Source organism: Phasianus colchicus, chromosome 9 (assembly GCF_987193195.1).
Source record: "Phasianus colchicus chromosome 9, bPhaCol1.hap1.1, whole genome shotgun sequence".
NCBI lineage: Eukaryota > Metazoa > Chordata > Aves > Galliformes > Phasianidae > Phasianus > Phasianus colchicus.
Genome location: NC_143444.1, coordinates 8,778,014 through 8,801,574, shown reverse-complemented (window position 1 = coordinate 8,801,574; position 23,561 = coordinate 8,778,014). Strand labels below are relative to the sequence as shown.

Genomic DNA, 23,561 nt, shown 5'->3' with positions numbered 1-23,561 from the left:
ACTTGCATAATTATTAAGATCAAATTGAGACAAAGCATCCACTTTTTCCTTAGGCTTTTTTGGACCAGCTTTAGGTTCTTCTCTCTTTTTGCCACTTGCATCCTTGGTACTCTTCTGTCCTGCTGCATTAACACCTCCTTCTTCCTGATGCAAAGAGTTGTTGTTGCTGGGATCAACACCAGGCACGCTTGCTGTCTGGTCTTCAAATGGCCTGTATTAGAAAAAAAAACTATATTAAGGAAATTAACATCCACAGAGCATAGGAAGGAAGGAATTAACAAAATGCAAATCACATTATAGGGTCGAGAGTGTTTAACGTGCAACTTCTTGGTAGGCTCCAGACATTTACTTTCAGCTCCTCAGTGAGCAGAAAAAGCTGTTTTGGTAACACACCCAATGCACTGCTGTCAGAAGTATTCATAGGAAAAAAAAGTGCATGATTTTAAGATGAACTCTGCCTCACTCTATGTAGTTAGACACACCACAACTCAACAGGTTCGCAGTTCAAAACTCTAGTAAAGCGTTCTGCAGAGAAACAAACAAGCACACACAAAAATGGAAGCTTACAGTATGAAATGTTTCACAGGCTCCCTTGCCAGAAGCTCTCTGCAGCCATCAGAGTCAGAGACTTGAAACATTCTGGCTTTGCTGTGGAACCTGGAAAACCCAGCCTTCGTTTCAAAATCATATTTAACTGACTTATCAAAGAAAGCCTTAGTATTTTTAATTCAGAGATTAGAACACTGAATTTAAGTCTTTAAGTCCAAGCAAAATGTGAAGTTAATATACAGCAATCTACAAGAACAAGAAAGGTGGGAAATCAATGAAGAAATAATGACTTGCTCTGCTTCCCACATATTAGACTACTGTGCACTGTGGCTACAAAACAGTGGGAAAACAGTAACACTAGATAATTTTCAAGTTCTAATCAAATTTAAGATATAGAGAAACAAAATTTATTCTCAGTGGCAAGCATGTCTCAGCATGCTTTTCTGTTAGATAATTGACCTAAAAATACAATAGGCCAAATGAAATGCAGCTATCTATGTATTAAACTGCAAAAGCATTCACATTAATCCTTCAGCTTGCACCCAGATCTTGGAAAATATACCCCAACTGAGAAAATGCATCTTTTTTTCTTTTAATTAGGCTAAATAACACTGTACAATTCAGTCAATTTTCTGGAATATACACACAAACCAAAAAAACAGAAAGCACAGATATTGGTGCATGTGGTTATCTTGCACATGTCTACCAGTCACTACAAATCTAAAACAATTATTAATGACTTTGAACCACAACAGGACAATGCATGACCACAGCTATGCCTGCCTCCTAACCAAAGCTGGTACTCACCCTCTTTTTCCACTTCTGGGTGGAGGACCACTCCGTCTCTCACTCCTAGGCCCTGAGAAGGTCCTCCCTGGTTTAGCTGGCCCACTGTTACCACGTCTGTTTTGACGGTCTATTCCAGGCCGCTGACTAGAGAAACTTCTCTTGGCTATTTCCCTTTTTGGAACTCCAGTGTTTTCTCCTGCTTTTGCAGCCACCTGTGCTGCTATATCTGCTGTTTTCTTCTCATCCCTCTCACGCCTCTCATTAAAATCACTGCTTTCTGAGGCCGTTTCCCACTCCTCATTTGCCTGGTCTGAAGAATTCTGATTAGACAAGTCTGGTGTCTTACTACCTGAAACATCCAGAGCAGTATTGGAGGGCTCTGTAACAACATTAGTGACTGCAACAGTAGTTGATGAGCCAGTTACTGCCTCATTTATCTTTGATGCAGCCTCTCTCTCTTTTAGGCGCCTGAAGCGTGGTGGTTTATCTTGCCTTGGAGGCCGAGCAGGCCTTTGTCTTCGTGGTCTCTCTCTAGTTGGATCAAACTTCCTCTCAAATTTTGGAGGTCTTTTATCAACTGGTATAGGACCATAATGCTCATTTCTCCTTGGAGGCTCCCCATCTTCTGGTTTAATGATCTCCGCTTGCCTGGGGTTCCACTGATTGTCTCTGTAAGCTGGTCTCCTTATTGTGGATGGTCGTGGAGGACGCCCACCAGGATCCCTTCCACCACGTCTGTACATTCCCCCTCTGCCTCGTCTAGAAGGCTCTCCTTTAGGAAGAAACCCTGGTTTAGGTTTATTCTCATCATCTCTTATATATGTTTTTTCCAGAGATCTATTGTCCACTCTGATATTGTTTTCAGGTTTGAATGACAGTGGCTTTGTAGGTTTTTTGCCATCAGCTCTCTCTTCTCTTTTTGGGTGTTTGCCTTTGATTAGACTGTCTTTGTCTGAAAGCAGAGTGTCACTTGCACTTTCATGGATTTCGCTGTCAGAATCAGTCTCTGAACCATGCTGTCTCCGTCGTTTTGGAATCACTTCAAAGTCTGAACTCTCACTACGAGTTTCACTCTCTTCCCTTTGTCTAACAGGCCCAGAAGGCACATGCTCTGTTCTAGGCTTGGTATCTCTGTAGTGTGGATACTCCCTATTATGGCCCCTACTTCCCCGACCACGTCCTCCGTAAGAACCCCTGTAGCTACGACCTCTAGAATAATACTCCCCACGACCTCTGCCTCTGTATCCCTGATCGGGGAACCAGTCTCTGTCCCTAGCCTCTTTCCAGTATGTCCTAGGTGGTAAACCAGGCTCTCTTTTTACTGGTCTGGTTTCTAAGCGCGGCTTCTCTATAACCTCCTTGTTAACTACCTTCTCCGTCTGCTTTTCTTCCTTCACTGTGGTAACTGGCTGCTGTGCTTGTGGCAGCTGCTGTGCTACGGGCTGAGTTGGTGGTTGCTGCAGTATCGCAGGGGGAAGCTGTGGAACAGCAGGCTGTGCAGCTGGTAGCTGCTGCGAGACTGGAGGAGTGGGTGGCTGAACTGGAACTTTAGCTGTAGTCTCAGTCTGAGTGCTCTCCGGGCTTGCTGGTGCTGGAGCAGCATCGTGGACTATCTTCTTAGCTAGAGGAGCACTGCTAGAGGTGGATGTCTCCGGCTCAGTCTGAGGCACTGGCACTTGAGGTGCTTCTTTTTTGTCACTTTTTTCAGACTTGCTTGGTTTTTCACTAGCTATCTTTTCTCCTTCCTTCTCCTTCCTCTGTTCACGCTCTTCTCTCTGTTCACGCTCCTCTTTCATGTCTCTAAGCACAGGTTTTTTAATAGGACCTGATCTTCTTATTGGTCTGTCACTGCCTTCCTCTCTCCTGCCATAACCAGGCCTAGGACCCCATCTTGTTTCAGACTTAGGTTTAAATGTTTTCTCAAGTTTAGGTCCTTCGGATGTTCTGTTATTGATCAAAACTTCTTTTTTTGGCTTAATCTCAATTCTCTCAATTGTCTCCTTTGACTCAACAGGCCTGCTACTTATTTTAGGGATATTTGCTGTTGTCTCGTTCCTCTGTTCTTCTGATTTTAGAGAATGACTTGAGCCATGGGAAATGCTTCTCTTTAATGAAGAGTGACTTTCCCCAACAGGCATGAGTTCTTCTGCAGAGCTGCGTGAAACATTCTCATCAATTCCTTCAAAATTAACTTTAGTGTTAGATGTGTCAGTTTGGAGAGGTTGGGCATCTTCCAAAGGCCTGCTTGGGAACTTTTGTACTTCAACCTCTCCTGGTTCTCTGAAAAAGTCTGGCTTTGGATGAGAGTCTAGCTGGTTGTGTTCTACAGGATAAGCTGCAGCGGGAACAGCAACTCGTTCTTGCTCCAAGTGTGCCTCAGATCTAAGAAACAATAATTAAGAACATTATGGGGGGGGGGGAAATGAAGTTCTCATTCATAAATATTTCCTTGAATGACTTTCTGTTTGTATGAAGGATTTCTGTCAGATTCAGGAAACAATGTATCCTGAATTTTCACAGTGGCTGCCAGTTTTATAGATATCTATTTCATGCCACTTTGGTTAAAAATTCAGTGTCGAATGTACAGTCTGTTTTAGGAATCCATAAACATTAATGGCTATATATACATTTTAAGCAGAACCTTCAGGTTAGGAGGCTGTCAGCAAGTATTACACAGGAAATGCTACAGGAGAAAAACAACAAGGGGGGTACTTTAAAGTTGCCCAAAGCAACTATCTTAGTTTATATCACTTGTTTATACACATCACTTTAGAAACTGATGTACACCAGGCAGAAGCTCACCAATATGGGGAAGACAGAGAGCAGATGAAGGACAGTATACAACACTGCAGCAGCATTCTACAAAACTGAAAATTCATAGCATTATCGCAATCACCACTCATCAAATCAGGTTAAGGATCCTAAACAATGGGCAAATTGTTCTTCTATGCCCTACTATGTAGCAGGCATGTCTTGTTTATACAACAGTGCCAAGTGCATTCCCTCTAGCCACAACTCCTTTTAAAGTTTTGTGTGAAAAGCAGCCATTAACTTGGTCTGAATTTACAGTTTAAACCATGTTTTACAATACAAATTACACAGCTAAATGTGTAAGCAGGTTTGGCTCGTAGTGACAGACATGAAAGGGTACGTAACTCAGGCTTACCTCAAATTGTCAGGTTCTTCTAACACTTTGGGAGGAGAACTAGCTTGCTGAGGTTCCGCATGGGGGTACGGATCTGACCCCCACATTATGCGGGGCTCTGACAAAGGAACAGCATGCTCTCTTGCTGAGCGAGCTATATGTTCAAATGAATCTGAACTAGTTGCTGATCCTTCCAGCTGGTCTCTTCTCATCAGTGGTTTGGGAGGCATAATTCCTGTTACAAGTTTAAGTTCAACAGCTCAATTAGCAAAGAGACTTAGCTCATGACGCATGAAGTACATCAGCAGGTCCAGAAAAGCCCTATTCTCTGTCCTCCTACTTTTCCTCTGTACCTTCTCTTATTGGAACCAAATGCCTCTTTACTGTCAACTGACCCCAGAATGATTAAGTCATATCCACACCAGTGCCCTCTGTACCAACAAAAGCAAAAGCTGTTTCCACCGTAAGAGAAAGAACAAGGCCTGTAAACCTGTAAGCGTGAGAATGAAGATTCTGCTCTAAGATATGAATGGCAGAAAGCAAGATGAATGTACATACAAGGTCGTTCTTGGCACTGTTATTAAGACTTTAGGCCCTACTTTGTAAACATTGTAAAAGCAGTACCATGGTTATCATCAGTTTTGCTTAGGTTACCATTTCCTCAATTCAATCTCTACATTCCTTTCAAGAGATGCATTTCCTTGTGCCCTGTTCCTTCTGACTCAGTGGTCTCCCCACTACGTTATCTGCCAGTCTCATGTTATTTACGCACATCAGCTTTTCTACTCTCAAATCAAACAACTATTCCAAAAGTTTAAAAGGACTTTTTAGTGTCAAGAATTTGAAAACAGGAATTGAACAAGACTCCAGAAGTGCTAGTATGTCAGATAAAAACAACATTTCATTTTTTAAAATAATTGAAATAATACCAAGAGCTAATAAATAATGGAAGATGGACCATAAATATACTGTTTTTATAGTATAACAATCTAACTCATGCCAACTATAATAACTGTAAGCAAGTAAGCCTTATATTGATATTTTGAATACAGCCCTGCTATCAGTAACTTGCCCATGATACAGGAGAAAGCTCTGATTTTACTATGTAGTCAAGATATATATTGATGCATGACTGTCTCTATCTAGCAGAATCATTGCAACCTACTTAGTCTCAAATGATACTTATCTTTAAAGAAAAAAAAAGCTCATTTACTGTATATAATGTGGTTAAGAAAAGACATCTATTTCAAACCCGAAAGTTCAACAGTCAGAAGAGTTGCCAGATTTTACCTGGATGAATAGGAGGCATATCCATTGCAGGCCTTCCTGACATCATTCGTGGGTCCATGTAAGACTGCATCATAAGCCACCGTGGATCAAAACCCATTGAAGCCAAATGTTGTGGATGTGGTTGCATTGGTTGGTAAAGAGGTCTATGCTGGGGAGGAGGGACAGGACCACTAGAAGGCTGTGAGGGAGCAGACTGTGGAATTACACCTTGCTGCTGTTGCTGCCACTGCTGCTGTTTCATTTGCTCCTGAATAATAGAAAATAGCATGATAGGACTTTACGTTAAGATGAAGACTTGAGCAGAATTAAAATAACCCTTGGAAACAAGGATTGCAGTCACCTCTAGGATACTAAACATTTTGAAAATTCATCACAAACAAATCAGAATGAACGAGGAGAAAAGGGGGAGGTGATGGGAAAAGACTGTACAATTTAAAATAGCTACATTTTTGCTAGTGTTCAGCTGAGATACAGAACAATCTATACTTTGTTCATGCTGTGAATGACCAGTGCTCTTCAGACCACAGAAACTGAATGCAGAATATATTTGCGAGTGCCACGGCCTTTAATGTAAAGCTGAAGAACGATAGTCAGATCTCCCTGATTGCACGAGTATCCACAGGGTAATGCTCTATTTCTGGTAACTGATGCCAAAAGCAGCCAGTTTTAGAAGCCTCTCTCGTCTTCTGCTCACTTGTGTACTTTGCAAGTGATGGGAAGTGCTCCCTATAAAACCAATTCAGCCAATACAGTAGACATTACAGAAGCTGGAAACCAACAACTTAGGCTTCCCCCGCCCCTAAATAGTGACATTCTTACTCAGAATGAAGCAGAAGACATTGTGTTATTCTTCCTTTTAGCAAACAAGTTGGTTACCTGCTGCCTCTGAAATCTTGGTGGTAATGATTTCTGGAACTGTTTAGAATAGCCTGAGGAAACAGCAGGACGAGGTTGAGATCCTGATTCTGGTTCGCTCTCATGAGTCACCTGTGAAATTTCTTTTTCATTCCGACCACTGTCTTGTCGGGTAAAGACTGCTTGATCTTCTGAAAAAACAAATACAGGAGAAAAGAGTGTATTTCACATTAACCAGAGAGTCAAATAAGGGATATCTTTCTAAAATGAAAGCAAACCTGCTTTCTCTAACCTCACAGTTCTTGTTTCCAAAATACACACAGACTAAAAGAACCATTTCAAAACATTATTTCTCAGAGTTCCCTTTAAACTCAAATAATCATAAATGATTGCTCAGTTCATGTTGTAACTATTGTGTGATTTAAGAAGCACTACTGTTTTAAATTTTAATAACTTTCTTTATGAACCAAAGTTCAGTTTTACAATCATTTTTACCCACTTAAGGGATGAAAACAACATATAAAGAATAGTCTAACAGAGGCACTCAAGCTCCACTACAAAAAAATGCATTGAGTATAAACATGTGCTGTGTCTACTTCTCTAGGCTTGCTTAAAAAACAGAATAGCTGAAATAATTTACATTGCTTTTGGCAATACGAATCACTGACTCTCTCTTTTAGCAAGAAAAAAAAAGTCTTTTACTTTTCTGTATTCTTTCATGTTCTGCTTAAATCACAGAACTCAATTTTTCCTTTAACACTTTGATGAGTTGGCCAGACAGGTCTAGCTCAAATGACAGAGTCAGCAGTTGTGGTGTGCCAGGAAAACATATGATCTAGATGCACAGTTAATCAGGTATGGCAAGTAGACTGCTAGATTACTACTACGCTCTGTGGCTCAGCTGCAAGAGAGACAACTCCTACCTGCATGTAAGCATACCTTTTTCTTCCTTGTTATTCCTGCTTTCACTTTCTTGTTTTTCTACCACAGGCGTTACCACAGGTTCTACAGGCTCAGGGGCTTCGTGTACTGGTTTCTCCTCTTCTTTCTCCTTTTCCTTCTCTTTTTCTTCCTTCTCTCTCTCATTTTCTCTCTCTTTTTCCCTTTCTTGTTCTTTTGCTTTCTCCAGTTTTTCTTTTTCTTCTTTTTCCCTTTCCCGCTCCCTCTCTTTTTCTTTTTCCCTTTCCCTCTCCCTCTCCTTTTCTCTTTCCCGCTCTCTCTCCCGTTCCCTCTCCCTCTCTCTTTCCCTTTCTCTCTCCCTTTCCCTTTCCCTCTCCCTCTCTCTCTCTTTCAGAGGGTCTTCACGGGAGGGTTTTGTCATACAGCCAAATTTCTCATTTAACCGTTTCAGCTTTTCTGCACAAGCTGCTTTTCTTTGTTCTTCCATTCTTCTTTCTTCCTCTTCGCGGCGCTTACGGGCTCGCTCAACTGCAGCAGATATCTCTGACTGCTGTCTTCTCCTCTGTTTCCAGATTTCATCTTCATCTGGTACCGGTTTAGGAGGAAAGGGTCCCTGCCTTCCAGGTCCTAGTTGGCGATCAGGAGGAGGAGGATGCTGTAGTATTAAAATCAGTGAGTCAGCTATGGCATGATTACGTAAAACAAACTAGCTGAAATACAACATTTTAACTGTCTGCCTACTGATGCGTTTGGATGGCATTTTTACAAAGTAAGGTTTGAAAGACACCTTCCATACAACCTTAAGTCAAAGTAGAAGTAAAGATTCAGTTGAGCTTGTGTCACTTCTTACTGCTGCTAATGCAAAGTGGCTGCAAAGATGACAAACACCTTTTAATTTGGTTACAGTTTGCTCTGGCAGATCTCAGACAGAAAGTCCAAGTAGGCAAAGAAATTCAAGGTTATCTTAGGATAATCAAGATTTTAATGAGCACTACTGAAAATTGTTAAGCACCTACTACCTACACATTTCACTTGGAACATCATTTCCCTGTCTGCCTGGGCACGCAGCCAATATTAAGCCACACGCAGCCCTTAAACACCCTCTTCATGCCCCTCTCCTCTCTAGTCCCAGGTAAGGCTAGATTATCAAAAACTCTTGAAGTTCACATGCATTTCACAAGCCACTTTCAAGACTTACACAATTTACACAAACAATTAGCAGCATGGCTACGTTGAGGTCTCACTCTTACCTCAGTTACTACAATCACATTGTCACAGAAAAAGGCTAACCCTATGTGAAGCATTGTTACTTTTCCAAGTTTAATTTCCTCCATCGCAGCATTAAGGAATATAACTCAAGAAAATAAGGACAATTCTGATCTTTCTTACCGGTGGCAGGATTGATTTGGGATGAAGAGGAGGACCACCTCTTTCATGTACAGAGGGCTGTGCTGGACTCCGATCCTATTGGATCAAACACAGTGCCAGAGAAAATAGCTTGTAAGCTTGTAACAAGAGCAAGGCCAGTAATTTTTAGGTGTACTTTTTCCTACTACATTAAAATACTGTATCTAGTGAACTACCTTACATAGGATACAGATTAGTATGCAAAGAGGGCAAGAACATCTTCATTGCAGCTGAACAACTACTTAAAAAGCATCCAAATTTTGCAGTTTAGTTTACTGCAATGTTTTTCTTCAGATTCAGTGTAGCATCAAACCTTGGAAAATGACACAATCTTTCTACAGAGAAAAAGAGCAAGAAAAACAAATTCAGGATCCCCCATCTTCATTGTTACTGGTGTCAGGAAATTTTCACTCAATGCCAATAGTAGCTTTTCAAAAACCCCAGCAAGCTGAAGCAGGCATAAGCTGAGATGGTTGCCATTCTACTGCATGATAATCCAAAAACCAAAATGGCTGAAGTGATGCGTTCTACAATGTCTAAAGAGAAATCTATCTACCTGAGAAGAAACAAGCTGACACACTACTGCAAAGCTGTACTGAAGAAAACCAGGTCATGATTTACAAAAAAATAAGGAGAGCATGTGAGTCAACATGGCACTATTGCTCTGTGCCTCTACAAAATGTGACGGACACCAGAATGGTTTTATTCACTGTTACAGTAATGGACAGACAAAATAATTAAGTTAAAACCTGTCACTTGAGCAACAGTAACTGACATAAGAGTTCTCATCTCTCACAACTGTGGGTTAGAACTCACTAGACAAAGACATGCTATTTTTATTTGGGAACAGAAGCTAAGCAACACCCCATTAGTTGTTACAGCTCAGATAAGCAGTAGATAATGCTTTTACTCATGTTCATAATCTTAATCCACCTGACGGTTTCAGAAGAAGCAGAATGGGATCTCCCCTGACAAGACTCTTGCCAGAAGAGCTAAAGAGACAAAAACACAAACCTGATCAAGCTGAGAACTTTTGCCATAAGATCCTTTGGTTGCTGCTGCAGAAGCCTGGGTGGCAGACTTAGCATTTGTCTGTTCTTCTGCTTCTTTCTGGGCATCAGAGCTCTGAGAATCTTTTGATGGCGTTTGTTCGTCACTGTGCAAAGGGATGAGAAAAGCAGGAGTATTCCATACAGCTCTTTGGTGATTTATCTTCTATCCTCAAAATCTCTAAGCAAGAGTGAAAGATTCTCACAAGAAAAACCACTTCCACTTCACACCCCACAGGCTGCAGACAGTTAAACAGTTTAATACAGTACTTAATTACTGAAATAAGTATTTCTGGAGTAAGTACTTCACACACACACTTCATTCAAGTTTCCCAAAAGCTAAGCTAGCTGTGCAGCATTCACGCGCAACTAGCAGCTCCAACTCACCCACTTTCCTTCTCTTTTTGACTACTTCCTTGCTCATCGTCATCACTGAAATTCAACTGCTCAGTGTAATCCACTTCACTCTGAGCACCTGACACACAAGCAAATATTCAATTAATCCTTCAGAAAAATTAAACATACAAAGAAAAGAACTCATTAATCTGAGGTTCTTACCTGCCCAGCCTTCATCAGCCTCAGCATCTAGATTATCAAATTTATCAAGTTCTTTAAGTTCACTAGCACTAAGAATGGATGGACGCTCAATAGGCTCTGAACACCACGAAGGCGGTCCTCTTCCCCTTGGCCCTCTGGAAGAGAAAGAAAAAAAATGACCACCATCACTATTTTTTTCAGCAAAATGACTAAACAGAAGGTCAAATTGCATGACACTCGTTTCAAGTATACAGTACTGTTTCCTCACGTCAGTATAAACGCTATATATCACACGAGACCACTGCAGTTCAAATAATTACTGTCACACCATCACATAGAAGGAAAATTATTTTTAAAAAGGATTAGAGTTCTACTTTAATTGAAGAGCAGTAGAGATGTGAACCAGAAATTAATTTTCATTGTGACATCAGAGCAACAGTCTTTTTACAGATAAAAGTGCTGCTCAAAATAATAAAGGTGTCCCTTTCTCCTGCTTTTCCCATTAAAAACCCCTATAACATGCAAGATTCTCCCAGTTTTGCAGCTGAGATGTCAAACACTGTACAGCTACTATATAACAGTACCCCACACAAGCCAAAGTTATAAGACTAACTAGTGACAGCATATAGTTGTAATCAAGACAGTAAGTGCAATGTTCTTTTTTTCTTTTTAATTTTTCCCCTTTACAGGAGGATGCAGAGTTCATAATCACAGAACAAGAACACTTGTATCTTACCTACTAGGCTCAGAATTTGGAAACCTTGTTGGGCCTTGTATGGAAGGAGGATATGCCATTCTAGGATACTGATTAAACATCTAAGAAAAGTTTAAAACAGAAGCCATTTGTTAAAAATAAATATGTTTAAAAAAACATACTCAGAACAGTGGAATCATAATGGAAGTAAAGCAAGGCTCTTCACTCAAAACAGCCTACTCTAATGACTGTGTGACCATCACCTTTGTATTCAGCAACCCCCGACAAGCTGAAGCTTAGTGCAGCAGGATGGGCAATACGAAGCCACATCTTTTAAGGAGCTACCTACAATCCCACACTTCTTGCTAAACTACTAAGCATCCCATGGAGGGAAGATAAAGAAGGCAAAAGGGAATCATAGTAGCCAATAACCAATCCCTGCTGCTTAAAACTTTGTGTAACCACTACTTACATAAGGCGGCATCATTGCCCTGTACTGAGACGAGATGGTTGGCTGTTGCTGGCCATTCATCTTGGGCTGTGGGATCTGTGGTAACCGTGCATCCCTCTTCTCTGCTGCCTTCTGGCCATCACTTTGTTCTGTTTGAGTAGAATTGCCATCTTCCTGCCCAAGAGCCTTAGCTTCTTGATCTGTTGGAGAATTGGGTGAATTGTTGTTACCATTTTCTCTCCAACTAGCAGCATCTACATAGGCAGAGCCAGTAGAAGAAAAGATGACCACACTTGATCTTTCTAGGCAGTTTCCAATGACACAGCTATCTGTGCAGATGGACATTTGCTACTAAGAAAATGGAGGTTGTTTTCTAATCCTCTTCAGCTCTACATCCCAAAGGGTAAGAGTTAAATTTATAGACAGCTCTAGCTACCTTCCTCTACCTTCTAAAACACCACGCTATTTAGGAAGGATGCTGATAATAGTACAAGATAGAAAACAGATTTAGCTGTGATAAGTGAGCTGCTGCTGGTTTGACACACAGATGCTGCCAATGGAAAGATCAAGCTTCTTTCTAAGAGGAGAAACAAACTTCTCAAGCAGCTCAAAATGACATATCCATGCGTTACATTTCAAAGTGAAGAAGTATCCAGATACTGGCTTGTATGTCTGATAAAGGATGGAATAGAAGTGACAAGGGTTGTATTTCATTGGTTATAAGGATAGTTCTTGAATATACATTCTAGCTGTCACAGCATCTAGCAGGTGGAAGAAAACACCAGGATTGTGCAACAAACGCTCCTCGGAGCACCAGCCTGAGCAAATATGAAGTGAGCTGCAGGACACAATTAAATACCTGTTTTCCACACCAGGAATACAGTAAAGCAAAAAAGGAACCAAACACAAAAATCTTTATAACAAGTTCTTACACAATAAAACCATATAACAGAGAAGACAGTTACAAGATTTTCAGGTAGGAGGACTGTATGTAGGTGTTTATTGCAAAAGTGAATCCTTAATATTAATACGTTTATTTTGTATGGGGAGCGAATATGCATTCCACACAACTTCATGCAATTTCACTATAATTTCTATCATATACTTACTTTGTGGCCTCAAGCTGGGTCCATGGCCCTCTTCAGATGCATCTTTCTCTTTGCCTGACTTTTCTTGATCCCCAGCTGCCGGCAGACTGGGAAACTCTTGCTGGAAATAACTATTTACTGGAAGAGCTGGACCTACAAAATAAGATATTTACAGTCATAAATTTTCTGTAATCAAAGCAGTTCAGAAAGCGCTCCTATAAGCCTGATCATCCTTAAAAAATGAAGCATAAAGTCATTAATTTAATGGCGATAGAATTTGCAAACCAAGAGCAAACCTCATAAAACGTTTATATTTATTAGTAAAGCTGCTGAATGGCTACATGGTCTATAAGGTAAACTTAAAAAAAAAAAGGAGTTCAAAAAAACCCCAACCTCAATTATATATATATATATTTTTTTAAGCCAGCAGCTAAAAGAACTTCTATCATCTCTGATTCATGAAAGAACCACGGATCATAGCACTGAGAATACAGAATGAAAGACCGGGATCTTGTTTTGCTTTTTCTTTTATAAGGGTTAAATGTTAAGCACAGGATAAACTCCTCTCTTTTCACTTTCTTTGTAACACCATGACAGCAAATACCACAATAATTACATCTGTGCCCACAGATCAGCTTAAAAGCTTTCAATCTTCCAACTTAACCTACTACAGGTCATGTTAACTTGTTTTTTGTTACTGGGCATTAGATGTTTCATGCTCCTAAGCAGCCACATCCAGCAGTTTAAGGCGACTGAAAACTACAGCCACACTAAGCAAATGGCCTGCCAGGCCAGGGAACCATTTTGGAAATCCTGTAGCAGATAAAAGTTTTATGAATCTTGAAACATGTTCTCTGCTCAAGCTTATGCAGCAGCAATGTTTCAGTTGCAAAACATTTGTATCCTCAATTATCAGCCTAACAGCACCTAAGCTATCAGCCTGAAACAGACACATCTTCAGCCAACAAGAGTTGTTAAAGATTTCAAATAGAATATGGTGGCTATTAACTCCCAACTCCCTACCAATACGCAAGCCAAAGAAATACATGTTCCCCATCAGATTTAGGGATTGTTTTTTTTCCCTGCATGGTTATCAGTAGCATCAGAGAAGAACTTAGTTTCTCCTCACTCAGCTGATGTGTTATACAAGGAGCATGAGGCAGCTGGCTGAATGACTCCTGGAACATGTACAAGGCATCTGGAAGAAGTACAAGTTCCATCAGCCAACTGCAGATCAGGGAAGTATGTACACAACAGGTGTATCCCAAGTTTCAAACTAAGGATGATAGCAAGCAGCTGAAGCCAGTTCACATTCTGTATTTCTTCTGGAAACAGCAAACCCACTACTGCATTAATTGAATGAAATGAAGATGCCATCTGGGCTTGGCACACAAGCTGCCATGGTAACCACAAAATAATTAGCTAAATGCATTCTGAAGCCATTGAGCTGAATCATCCTGTGTCACATCAGAGATGATCTAATCAGCTTATGTAGAAAGCTTGATGCAAAATGATCTGCATTCTAGTGTTAATTCCTTTTTTGTTTTTTTTAATCTCTTATTATACAACACTCCTGCAAGAGCTTTATGGAGGAGAGTTTCTGAGGAAGCACTGAGCACTACACAGGAGAGCAAGAAACGTAGGACATAGAATTGCTACTTCTAACACTTGCAGCAAGAAATGGCAAAGTCATTAGATATGTGATGTTAACAAATTCCAAATACAGTCTTAAAAGCTACCTCCATATAATTTCCATTTTACTATTCTCAGATATCTGTAGAGAGCTGACTTTTTCCAGCAAGGAAGCCAAAATTCTTTTTTCAGTCACAGAAAGCTTGCAAGTCTTCAATTTATGGAATAAAGCATGTCATATGTTATTTTCCATAATGGCAACATGGAAATTTTAAGTAACCTCTACTCTACGAACAATTTTTAAGCTCTGCTAAAGATTCAATTTGATCTCACACCTGTCATGAAAACACTTAACCTGAGATCCACAATTGTGGTAATTGTGTGTAAGGAGTGAGAACAACTACGTAAAACAAACAACCAAATACACCCTTAATGCTTCTCCTGAGCAAAAAACCCCAAAACTTACTTGAACACTACCACTTTGAAAACAAAATCATCTATAAAGTAAAAAGGAAAGTATTGTGGTAGCACACATTAAAATAGAAATAAGACCACACACACTCTGCATAAAATGATCCAAATTTATGACCAAATTGACTGTTAACTGTTTATGGTTCTTATGCAAAAAATTGTAGGTGTTACAGTAAGTGGCTGAGATTTCTCTCTCTCCAGGACAACCACTTTCAAGACCTTATGCTCTGATCATTATTTCTGTGGCAATCCAAAAAAAAAAAAAAAAGGCTATGCAGGTCCTTTAAAAGGCAGTCAGACAGGACTACCACTCTTATAGGCTACAAAAGATGCTTACACAGCATTCGTAGCCCCCGCTGTTCTGCTCAGGACTCAAAAGGCTGCTGAGTCTGAATGCTGTGAAAAGCAGTATTCCCAGCCCGCCAGGCTGGACAAGAACCTCTGTACCTTTAACATCACTTACCATCTTGTCCACCTGGCTTGGTGTTGGCCCACGATTTGGCAACAGGAGCTGCTTCTGGAGGAGCAGGAACAGCAGGTTTTGGCTGTGTCTGTGGCACCTCTGGCTGTCTGGAGTTAGAGGAAAAGCACTAATGAATGCAAGATTGTCAAGATTACTGCTGCAAACAAGTGAATGAGATGAGATAACTACGCAGCTGAAGAGCCAATAACTTCTCTGTGAAAAAAGCATTTTCTTACATAAAAGGAGCTGTTACAGTAAAGTTAAAATTGGAATAAATTAGCTAATTCTTTTGAAGGAGATTACTCAAAGTGGAGAGGAATGAATGGAAACGAAGGAGGCAGAAAATGCAGTCAGTCATGAACAGAATTATAACTTTCTAAGCAGCTTATCAGACCATCTGAAACCAATTCACAACCATAGAAGGGAATAATTTGGAGTATTGCTCCTGGGTTGGGTGTAAACAGCACCTTAAAAAAAGATCACCATGAATGGGGGGAAAGACAAGTATGTATGTCAGAAATTACTATGTCCAGGAACTGATAAGGCCTGAGAGACCATGAAAAAATTTATGGGCACCGGGAATCGGAATGGGAAAATTTACATCTATGAAGATCAAATACAGTCTGAAACATTTAAAATAATTCTGTCATTCCGTCCAATCTAAAAGGTGACTGCATTCTAAAGGAAGATATTTAATCTAGACATTTATATATGCAGGTTTCAGAAATATCTTAAGACTCCAAAGCATCAGAGTCCGCAAGAGCTCCAGCTCCCTAGCATCTTTTTTTTTTTTTCCATAGGGGAAGTCTAATAGTCTGGAACCACTTTGTTGTGAAGTGAAGAGAACCAGTGAAATAACAGGCTGGAAAAAAAAAGTTTTAAAGTTTGCACCACAGACCTTGAGGATTATTTTGCATTCTGTAAAAGATAATAGTAAACTGCCATCCACAAACATTCTCTGAAAACAAGAGATTCTGCAGTTCTCTCCACAAACGTTATACACAGCCTCTCAAACAGCAGTTAAATTCCACTGCATAATGTTTCAGAAAACAACTGCAAATGCTTTAAATAATCTGAGAACTGCACAGGTCAGCCCAAAGCACAGTACAGTGCCACTGCTAGCAGGAATATGAGCTAGATAAGGACAGAATGGCAGATGCCAACAGGAAGGACAAAACAACTTGGATCATTCTATCATTAAAAAAAAAAAAGGTATTTCATTGTACTTGCAGAAGCACACTGACAGAGACTTCTATATTGAACAGGCAAATGAAACTACTGTTACTTGCCTAACTGGCCATCCAGTGACAATTTGGAAAAGCAGCAGGGAAAGAATTAAGTAAACACAGGAAGCAATTCCCGTGAACTCCAAAACAGTGATACAATAGAAATGAAAGGATTTATACTGGAAGTAAGTATCAGAATGCTTTATACATAAACTGAAACATTTATAAATACACTGAAAATTGGGGAACTATAGTAGTAACTACAAGAAGTCGTTGAAGATGAGGGATAGCTATTTAATTAGAAACACAATCAACTACTGGAACATAACTCTAGCATATGTAGCAGGCAATGGAAAGGCGCAGATGGAAGCGTGTTTTTATTAAAGAAGCCATTGAGCTCAACACCAACTTAACTAGATCCAATGGAAATGACCTCTGGGGTATAGGAACTACCACACAAAACACTGGGCAGAATATTGTAGATTGGCAGTTTCACTAACTTAAAGATAAAAGTTAAACACAGAAGTGAACCCTTGAAGGCTAAGTTTTTCACAGAGATATCAAAATTGACATTTAGATGTAGGGGAGTATATGGGAAGAAATAAAATAACAGCACAAAGGGGAAAAAACTTTCAGTCATCTCTTGCTTGCACAGGAGTAGAACACACTAACAACACAGCATCACCACAACAAGCAGCAAAGCCCCCATCAAGTGATTAAGGCACCAGCTGCAGCATTTAACTAACCACAACCACAATTAGCTACATTTCTACCAAGAAAATGGATCGATATTTAGCAAAAAGACTGCTGATACTTCTTCCTGCATCTTTAAATTAGCGCCTCAATTTCAAATCTTCTCCAGAACAAATCACATGTCAAAGAATAAACACTTAAAAGCCACTTCCACTTTTGCGGTGTGAAGCATATCCTATTTTAAGCTTTCATGACAATAAGTTTTGCTTTAAAACTTTTTCTAATTGTATTATTGGAACAATACTTAAGTCTATTTTCTTTAGAGGTTGCTGTCAGATCTCCCTCACAAATATGAAGCAAACTTAGCTGATGACATTGTACTGAGAACGGGCAATTAAATTACACACAGTATACAGCAGTGAGCCAGCACCATTCCCACGCCTGTTTTGTTTGTATCACATATCTGGGCAGCATGAAACAATATTGTGAAGTCTGTAACAGAAAACTTCCATGAGAAGTCTCTGGAATTTATGGTACACTAAGCAAAACAATGTGCATGTAGTAAGAACAGATAAGAAAAGTAGAAGATTCAAACTAATGTATACAAAATTAAGAGTTTTTAACCTTTTCCCGTCACACATCAGGAAAACCACACTAAATCAAACAGGTTTTTTTTGCACACTCACAAATTGTCAATTTTAAATTTAACTTAGCTGCCACATATTCAAGGATGTCTCTTACTTTCATAAGGATCTTAAAGTGATTACACCAATTTTTACAGGAATATACTAAAGGATTTCACATAAGGAGCCACCAAGACTTAAAGAAAAGGTAGCCAGGTCAGGTGCTCTCTTATACCAGATTTATAAACATACTGCCTTCAACTTAAGCGGCATTTTTGTTTTTGTTTTTTTTTTCTTTTTGTTGTTGTTCTTCCCTACCACTCCCCCAAAAGCAACATTATTCCTTACAAAAATTAATAATGTTAACTGTTGAGGTGCTATTTCCTCTCTAGTACCTCTCTTGAGGTCTTTTAAGCCTAACCAGTTCCTTCCCATTTCCTATCCTCTGCAAGTTTTGGAAAACTTGAGAGAAATGTTGCAGCCAAACCACCCTGATTTCATTGGTCACTTACTTCTCTTCTTCGTGCTGTTCTTGTTTTGAAGCCCATCCTGTGCCGTCCTTAGGCACAATGTTCACATTGGGATCATTGCCTTTGTTTTCTGCTTTGAGACTAGGAAGGTTAGCTGGGGGAGGCATCCTCCTCGAAATAGCGACTTTTCCAAGACTTTGTAATCCATGGCGTGTGGCAACTGCATGCCAAAACAGAAAGTGCAAGTTAGCAATGCTGATTAGCAGACAGAGTTCCTGCAAAACTGCAGAAATCAGTGAAAATGCTTGTTAAAAAAAATTGAAGAAGAATTAGAATTTTCCTTTTTTTTTTTTTTAAATTAAACAATGAGAAAAATTGAATTATAAATACTTGATTTGGGAGAACGTGAGTGCTTTGAATATTGAGTCATATGGTTAACTTATTCCAGAAGAAAAAAAGCATGTATGTTCACTCTGCTTTGTACACAATGCTCTCTCACAGAACGTTGGAGAAGACATTTTAGGTATGACACTGACACCTTACTACTTTTAGGGCATTCTCGTCAACTATTATTTTCTTGCTCCCCTCAGAAGTTTATCATGCTTTAATGGGTCCAGCAATACCCACACAGGATTAATCTCATTTTTTCTGCCAGTCCCCATTGGCAGATGCTGCTCATACAAAAGCATTCCTATACAGTTTGTTTACTCCAGATCACAATTATGAAAGCAGTATGAAACCAACACACTGCACTGGACATTTAACCACCAATTAATAAGTTCAGATGAACAAGATTCTCTGCTAAGTATGTTCTATAATTACAAGCATTTCATTTTCAACCTCTGAACACCACATTACAGTAAACTTAAGGAGCCAATGTATACACTAAAGATCTCAAAATATACTCAAGTGGCATAAGTGCTGTTGTCTTCAGAAATACAACAAAAAGCAGAGCTGGGGAATGGTGCGTCATACACTGATAACAGATGGAAACCGCAGCCATAAAACTGTTATTTACTTGCATGCTACTCAACTGAAGATGCTGTTTCTCCCTAAATTGAAGTTTACAGGTAATGAGCAAGTGGAATCAAAACTGTTTTTCCACAATTCTTCCATTTAGCTGTTGTATAAAGCAGCTCAAAAGCCTTGCCGTGGTTAATGATCATATCGCCCTCTTAATTAGCTGCACAACAGTGAAGATGAAATAAAACACATTAAACAAAGTCAGTTTAATTTACCTGTGGTTTTCTGAGTTTCCAGTGACTTTCCTTTGTAAGTATTAAAGAGACTGAGCGTTGCATACTTGGTTTTTCCATCCTTTGCTTTTGTACTCTGGCCTGACTTTTCCGACATGTCGATGGAAACTCATCGAGTCTGGAACCGCCCGCTCACTCCTCTAAATCAGCCTGAAAACAACAACACCAGAAGAATAAATCAACTTGAATGTTAGCCAGGACTTAAGACAGTGGTCATAAAATAAAACTTTACAGCATATTTAATATTATTAAGCACTATTTCATACGCAAACCGCAGATGCATTGGAATATATTAGACTAAGGAACTGCTTCTGTTACGAAACAATACGCCATCACAAAATCAGGAGGGTCAACATTTGAACAGCAGCAAACTCTCAAAATGTTAAGTATTGTCTATAATCTCAAATTTACAAAAAAAAAAAAAAGCAGAGTTTCCACCAGCAACCAGTTCCCCACTGGGAAGCACAATGACCTCATCCCCTCCTGCAGCCAAGTGCTCAGATAGCACAAACTGCAACACAATATTTCTGGAATTTGCTTTTTCCAATTAAAACCACCATAAACTCAGCAGCTAGAGAAGGTAAATATAACCAAATCTGAAGTTTATCAAAACTAGAAACATGAAACGTTCAGACATATAGCAAATAATTCCTTGAACTAAAAGCTATGCTATTCTTGCAACTGTAAATCACAGGGCTGCTAGAGAAAGCCTTCTTCTTCCCTTCTTCCCCTAGAGTAGCAGATCTTGAGAAGAACCACCCAGTAATTATCACTGACGATTCTCTTGTTCTTAGGAGAAACTTGCCAGAGTTTCTGCTCATCATCAGCTACGAACACAAGCAGGCATTCATTAAATGGACTAGACAATAATATTCTGTTTAAATTTTAACACTACTGGAAAAAAAAATCACTACAGCCACTGGAATAACCATTTTTCACATACTCCCACGTCGATTCCAGAAGCTATAGGTGCTCAAATACTCTTGCATTTAATTCTAGGACCAGACAGCAAGAAGCAAGACAGAGCTGTCCAATCTGCTCAAACTCCTTGGTGATCAACCAACTTCATGGTCAAACACACAGTCTCAAAAGACCTTCAAGAGAAACTCTATTCGCATGTAAGGCACTCACGTATTGTAAAGAGAATGCACAGATAAATAGCTGAAATAAAATACTTAGTTGGTCATGATGACATAAACCAATGGCAAAAGATCCAGGAAGTCTGATATATATAAGAAGGATAACATTCCCACCCTGCCCTGCCTTCTGCCTCCATTTAAAAGCCACCAACAAGAAGATGAAGAAATGGAGATGTGAATAGCCTTAGTGCGGTGTTTGGCTTCAGCAGGATTTGGGCCAAATGCTATTCCATTAGAGCATGTGTAGACTCTGCTAGACTGGTCAGCATCCTCATATTATCCAGAAACTTGAAAGACAGGCTGGAAGCAGGCTGATATCAGCCCACCAGAACACAGACTTTACGTATGGCTGGCAGGCCATTCCTTATCTGTCCAAAAAATAATACTTGTTTAAAATTGCACATTCCTCAGGAATCTGCTTTGCAGGAAGCAGATCTAGCACTGCAAACAGTATTCTTTCAAATTAGGCTAGTTAATACATTCACATTTAAGTGAATTTAAACCTGATACTAGTTGCCAGACAAGATATACTGGTAAAATTAGACTTTAGACCAGGTATTTAAGTGAAGGGTGACAAACACTCCATTTGAGAAGTCTATCTGTCTCTTTACAAGCATATCTTCCATGTCATACACTGAATAAGCACCCTAGTGCCATCTAATAACAGTTATAAAGATATAACTGCCTGGTTTCAAGCTATATAATAAAGCCAGATGAAATAAAATTCCAGCCCATGTCTCAGTCCAAGTTCTGTGCCTTTTCACTCCAACTTCGCTTGTACCTACTGCATTCATATACAGGAAAAAATCAGAATCATTCCCTCTTTAATACCATCCATAAGGCACTTGAACATAAAACATATTTAACTTGTACATACAATTATGCTTTTGGTTGGCAAGCACCAGACTCAGCAACTGATACTAAATTTTCCCTGGTATTTATATATTTTGTTATTATCAGTAAAGTAGAGGTGAGTCTGAACTCTGTTAATCAAAGCTTTAAAAGCAAGAACACAACAACAGCTGTATAGCTCTGAACAGCAGCAACATAAAAAAACATTTCCAAGAATGAAATCATCACCATGACAGCAAACAGAAGGACAGGCAGCAGCGCAAGCAATACCAGCAGCTGGCAGGGTTTAGTGCACTATGAAGAAACTTACGCAAATCAGTGATTCATTTTTAAGGACTACAGTTACTCCATGGATAATTAAAGGAGGGCCAGTGCTCCCAAACTCTCCTGGAGCAAAGATTACCCTTCGGACACTTAGTAACGTTATCAAATAACACAACTGACCTTTGCTGTGGCCTTAAGACCTGCATATTAAAATTATTACTGTAATTTCTGCATGAATCTTTTTTCAGACTGCAATCTGCTGGCTTATTTAGATCCTGCAGTGACCTCAAGCACACGTACAGAAATCAGCACAGTAAGTAGCCATCATTATGTCCAGAACTATTGATTTCCTGAAACCCACCATTAAGGAACATTTACTCCTACCCTCTGAGATACTTACAGTCAGGAAGAACAAACTGAATGCAGTATGAATTCTCACGGACTGTGACTGAAGAATCCTATTTCTAAAACATTAACATAGAACAGCAAACAGGAAAATTTCCCACTCCACACAGACCTTTTCTACCAAACTCCTCATTCTCCTGATCATGTCAGATTCTCCCCAAACAAGCTGTTTGGAATAATGATGATTCACATCTCTGTACATTTGATAAAGTTTTTGATAAGGATAAACTGCATATCAGGAAAGATCTTACTTCCACTTTGGAAAAGAATTCTTCTGTGATTAAACAAGGAAGAGAAGATTTTTGAGGTCACTTTTCTAGGACTGGAATGGTAAGGAGTTTAAAACATTTAACATCGTAACTCAGCAGCAGCTGTTGTCCAGTTTCTTCTCCGTCTTCTACCATGTCCATATCAGTGTTCTGTGGTTTTATTACACATACAAAAAAAACAGTTTCACAAAATTACATTCGAATACAGAAAAGCATTTTGTCTAAGTTATGACATTTTGTTATCTCTGGAAAAAGGGAACAGAGTTACATAAAACTTCAAGTAAAAAGTTTCTGGCAAAACATAGATCAACTCTTACCACTGCCATGGGAAATAACTTCATTTTCTTTGTTATGGGCTCCTGAGGAACATGTTTCTGTACATATCTGAGGCACAACATACCATTCCTCAGTTTTGAGAGAAAGATTACTATTCTATTTCCCAGGCATCCCATTCTAGCTGAGGTAAGCACAGGTGGCTGCATGAAAATATCTAAAAACTGTACTTTATACAATCCACTTGTAAACTTCTAAGCAAAATCTTCTGTGTTTTGTTTTGTTTCAGTTGTTGTTTGGACATAAGCATAACACGTCAAGAGACTTCTTCAGCAAAATTACATTCATCTTCTACACAGTCCAATCAGCTCAGGATATCCTCCTCAGTTTAGCCTTCATGCATTCAGTCACTTACAGCAGGCAATTCATGCATAAACTTTACATAATTTGGAAGTTTCAAAAATGTTAACTAGATAGCATCATTCCCATATTCCCTATATAACTCAGAATAGCTCATCCCATCGCTTCCACTCCAAAGACGTATTTTGGCTGAATTGGAGAGGAAAAGCTGTAATGACGTAAGATGAGGCACATAATTCAAGACAAACCTGCTGTGTATTTCATAGGAACTGAAATTCTCAGTGCCTCAAATACCCATCTGTGAAGTGGGAAACTTTAAAAACAAAAAACAAAAAAAAACAACCCAACATGATATGAAAGTTTCTTCATAACCGGGACACGTTAGCACCTCTCAAACCAGAAAACAAGAAA

At 39.4% G+C, this 23,561-nt stretch overlaps 1 protein-coding gene across 17 annotated transcripts in view; it reads right to left on the bottom strand.

The window, feature by feature from the left end:
• PRRC2C (proline rich coiled-coil 2C) overlaps positions 1-23,561 on the bottom strand; it is a 67,170-nt gene that overhangs the window by 31,449 nt on the left and 12,160 nt on the right. For 10 of the 17 annotated variants that reach the window (XM_090146076.1, XM_090146084.1, XM_090146082.1 and 7 more), the window contains exons 2-18: positions 19,571-19,738; positions 18,375-18,552; positions 15,321-15,427; positions 12,776-12,907; positions 11,688-11,866; positions 11,258-11,337; positions 10,543-10,676; positions 10,372-10,459; positions 9,950-10,091; positions 8,918-8,992; positions 7,568-8,183; positions 6,650-6,819; positions 5,774-6,020; positions 4,505-4,718; positions 1,357-3,720; positions 568-657; positions 3-211 (exon numbers count right to left, since the gene is read on the bottom strand). In XM_090146076.1, coding sequence (XP_090002202.1) covers positions 3-211; positions 568-657; positions 1,357-3,720; positions 4,505-4,718; positions 5,774-6,020; positions 6,650-6,819; positions 7,568-8,183; positions 8,918-8,992; positions 9,950-10,091; positions 10,372-10,459; positions 10,543-10,676; positions 11,258-11,337; positions 11,688-11,866; positions 12,776-12,907; positions 15,321-15,427; positions 18,375-18,552; positions 19,571-19,685 — 5,140 coding nt within the window. In that variant the 5' untranslated portion in view covers positions 19,686-19,738. The remainder of the gene's footprint in view (positions 1-2; positions 212-567; positions 658-1,356; positions 3,721-4,504; positions 4,719-5,773; positions 6,021-6,649; positions 6,820-7,567; positions 8,184-8,917; positions 8,993-9,949; positions 10,092-10,371; positions 10,460-10,542; positions 10,677-11,257; positions 11,338-11,687; positions 11,867-12,775; positions 12,908-15,320; positions 15,428-18,374; positions 18,553-19,570; positions 19,739-23,561) is intronic. The other 7 variants (XM_090146083.1, XM_090146088.1, XM_031595688.2 and 4 more) reach the window with 2 other exon arrangements.